Source organism: Tigriopus californicus, chromosome 1 (assembly GCF_007210705.1).
Source record: "Tigriopus californicus strain San Diego chromosome 1, Tcal_SD_v2.1, whole genome shotgun sequence".
Lineage (NCBI taxonomy): Eukaryota > Metazoa > Arthropoda > Copepoda > Harpacticoida > Harpacticidae > Tigriopus > Tigriopus californicus.
In genome coordinates, this window is record NC_081440.1 from 12977368 (window position 1) to 12981550 (window position 4183).

Here is a 4183-nt window from a genome sequence, read left to right on the forward strand (position 1 = left end):
AAGGGTATAGATTCATGAAAAGCTGCCTCTTTGAAAACATCAACATGGGATTAAAATGAGGCACAATTTGCCATACTTCGTATCCAATGTGATTAGGGGATGGTTCAGCCAAGAAGCCCTCCATCTGTTAAAAGTATCTTTTATTAGCGGTTTTACAATGGTACAGAAGCACTAAAACTTTAGGCCAGATTTGCAAGATAATGACGTTTTTCAGCTACAAAGTACTGTACGTGGTGGGCCATTTTAAGCTGGCGCCACTTTGAAGCTCCATACCTTGTGTTTGCTTCCTCAAAGGTGAAAATGGTAATTTTAGGGAAGGAAGCTATACTCCTTGTGTGAGTTAAGGTATAAAATATGTCGCCTGTATCCTAGTGCTGGGGCGAGTCCGGACTCGAGTCTTTTTCTCGATTTTGGAGAAATTGGCCGGACTCGAGTCTTTTAGAAAGGACTCTAGTCCGAACTCGTCAAGAAAAAAAAATGTTCATTTTTTTCTCAGATTTTCGCAAGACGAGTCTTTTTTGCTTAAGATGACTCCAGTAAAAGACTCAAGGCCTCTGCCCGACTCGAGTCCGGCAAAAAGTCCGACTTTTGGCGGACTCCCCCACCACTACTGTAAACTGTTATACGTGGTAAGATAAACATTTGCACCTTCAATTGAGGTTAGATCGAGCGAAGTAAAAACTCAAAGAATAGTCGCATGAAAATATTTGAGAAGAAAAAATTGAAGGTTAACCTTAATTGCAGTTTTTTTTCTGCCATTTTTCTTAACTTCATTGGCGTATAACTTGAACTTTTCTTTTCAAGTATAATAACAACCTTTCTGAATCCAGATCTGAACGTCCTCAGTGTGGGCTGATCATGTTAAATTGATTCTTGCTGAGGATTTAACTCATATTGACATGGTCATCGAATTCACTTTTGGGTATCTAAAAGGCCATTTAACAGGACTCCCAATTGGGGCCTGTTGCAAGTGCCCTCACTCATTCATACTCAAAGATACATCTCTTATGATGCTCATGTTCGGCTCAAATATTGAATGTTTTCCAGGTAGAATCCATCTTCGTCAATCCCGTTGCATTTCATCTTTGACAGACCCCATGGGAATACCTTGTCTTGGGCTTATGGCCCTAAACCTGAATTTAAACCTGGTCATTTTGCATAAGATACAAATGGATTGGTAGAAGGTTTCTTGATCATGACACATTCGTAAGGGTGTTGGCAAAATGACCCAAAAGGCTCCATTTCTGCGTTTCCTCCCTCCCCCAAAAAGGAGAACACGTGACATCTGTTTCGTTAAGTCATAAAGGACTTGAGTGTTTTTGCATGGACCTACCAACTACAATATTGGTCCATAAATGTGTGGCAACTAACAAACATATTTTGGCAAGTGTTTTTTGCCCTGGAGACGGTTTCCTTGTTAAAGAAAAATGAATTTTACATCAATTTGGACTTCTTAGCAGAATTCAAATTAAACAATTTTTCTAAGAAATTCATCCCACAAGGTGTGGAAAACGTTTCGTAACTTTTTGCGTTGGCTTTACTGATCCCAAAAATGTTTTAGGTGCGTTTCACGTGGATTGAGCTGGCAGGAAAATGCATTGGCCCAGCCTTTTCAGTCTCGTTTTTCATACATATGTTTAATGGTGCAACTTTCATGTCTTACATTGTGTGTATAGTTAGCCATCAAAAACCGATAAATATGACTTGGATTGAAAAAAACAACCGATTCTAGGTATAGAACAGTACCCTGTATCAGAGAACTAGGTTTCGGGATTAACTCTGTACTAGAGCAGTATGTAGGTCTCGGATATGCACTGGAAACGGAAGCAAAAAATTCTTATCTCCTAAACTGTTCACTTTATTCCAAATGAGCCCTTCATGCGACCATAAGATCTTGTTAAATAGACGAACTTGGCCAAATTTGAGCCCAAAACTATGATTATGGAGCTCAGGAGAGATGTCCAAAATTACCTAGTAAACAGCACACTAGTACGTAAAATTCGAATTTTCGGCCTGCTCTTGGTCAGCAACATAAGCTTTTGACATCATAACTTTGAAACGAACCGCTATACGAGTAAGTAATATAAAAATGACGAGCCTTTAATTGAAAAGATCTACGTTTCTTTTTTTATTACTTTAATTCGTGGCTAAGAGTGGCTAAGAGTCGCTAAAACCAGATCACGGTCCATATTTCTAAAAGTTCGTGAGTGGGTAAAAAAGGTCGATCATGTACTAGGTTATAATTGACACCAGACTACTGATGGGAATCAAATTAATAATCACGGGAGGTCGCAACTATGGCTACCAATTTACATTTTCAGTGGCCTATGACATTACTGGTGGAATGTCCGAAATTCCTTAGTTAGCCTTAAACGGTAACCTTGATTTTTCTTCCGTCAAACCAGGTTGCCTTTTCGCTTAAACCTAAGTTTTTGCCTTGCGATGGAATGGGCGGGTTGTTGTTGTTGTTGTTGTTGTTTATTCAGGGACTCTCAGTGATAAAAGGGGACAAAGGAAAATAAAAAGAATGGTAAAATTAAGGCGAGGGTTATGGGTTTATTTGAAACCATCTAAAGATTCCTCCAATTCTGATCCCTCATGTAAGAAATAAAGCACCATTGTTAGCTTCTTTTGGCAATCTCAAATTCCAGGCCAAACCTTGGATCCCTATCCTTGAAGAGATAAAGAACGCACTAAACCGGATTTTGAACGTCCAATACAACTTTGTGCTTGTCAATCGTTATGCCAACGGTTTGGACAAGATGGGTGAGCACAAGGACAACGAAAAGGATCTGGATCATAGTGTTCCAATCTCGTCCGTGAGTTTTGGAGCGCCCAGAGCGTTCCATCTCCGACATGATTCACACCGAAAGGGGGACAAAACCATCCCAGTGGTCAAGATCACCCTCACAGACGGTATGCTGTTGCTCATGAATCCGCCCACCAATGACCATTGGTTCCATTTCGTACCCCAGAGAAAGTCGTGCCAGGAGCCGAGGATCAACTTAACATTTCGGAAAATTCTCAAGGCACGATGAACTCTCACAATAAACGAGTTTTGCACGCTCTCGTTTGTTGCTGGTTGGGACTAATACTTGAACTCAGGCTTGTCGGTTGGACTGCTTCCAAAGATATCGCGCCAGTGTTCAATATGTTTTCGAACCAAACCAGCCACCACCATGCTCAACCAGGCGTGCTACCAGATTTGGGAGAATCCCGAAGACAAAGCTCGACGTAATAAACCGGTCTTTCCCTTTGTGAGACCTTCAATGGCTCAAATTCTGGTGACCAATAAACAACCAATTCTGATGCCTTGCCACTTGTCCAGGGTTGAATGATATCGCTATTTTTTCATGGATCAGTTCCAGATTCAACCAGACTTTTTGCCCGAACGTGAGTCACCAACGGTGAATTGGGATTTTTTTTATGTTTTACCAAACCGGAATCCCGGAGGGACTTGTCCAACTGTTTGCAGACCGATAGCGAACAAGAAATTATTCCATCACCACGGACACGTCGAGCCAGGTTCGAAGAAAATACTCGCAGAGTTACAGTGATTGAAAACACCACTTCTGACTTGTGTGATTGTCACTTTCTTGTGTGATAAGAACACTTGAACATCCGACCGGGGTGTGTGTGACATTTGACAGTGTATTGGATCCCGGATCAATATGAAGGCTTTGGTATTTGCCACGGTCATTTTGGGTCTGTCCCACGCTTTGCCCCAAAACAGACTTCCATCAGGTAAAACGTGCATTTCTCCTGCCATGATTGCCCTCGAAACCCAAATCCACGAATGCACCCCATCGTCGTTCTAATGGCCCTGAAATGAAATCGATTCCCATATCGTTATTGAATCAAAATGGAAACTTCAGTAGCAACGTCGTAAATAACGTTTTCGTTTTAGATCCTCCGCCATTTCTACCCGAAAAAGATCTTTACCCCCTTCCAATTTCTTCCACTACTAACTCTACCCAATCTACTTCGATTCCTACTCCTACTCCATCTGCTGCTTCTTCCAATATTACTTCTTCTTCATCTCCTCCTGCTCCTCCTTCTTCTTCTTCAACCACTCAATCAGGTGCGTTTGGAGCCGATTGGAATGAGGCCTTTAAAGAAAGGCACTGATTTCTTTCTTATCTTCTAGATCCAGACACGATAACTTCGCCAGCCGTAGAAGACC

At 41.5% G+C, this 4183-nt stretch overlaps 1 protein-coding gene across 1 annotated transcript in view; it reads left to right on the forward strand.

The window, feature by feature from the left end:
• Positions 1-3362, forward strand: part of LOC131879242 (DNA oxidative demethylase ALKBH2-like) — a 7701-nt gene extending 4339 nt beyond the window's left edge. Inside the window, exon 2 of the mRNA XM_059225509.1 lies at positions 2652-3362. Coding sequence (XP_059081492.1) covers positions 2652-3038 — 387 coding nt within the window. The 3' untranslated portion in view covers positions 3039-3362. The remainder of the gene's footprint in view (positions 1-2651) is intronic.
• The last annotated feature ends 821 nt before the right edge of the window (positions 3363-4183 follow it).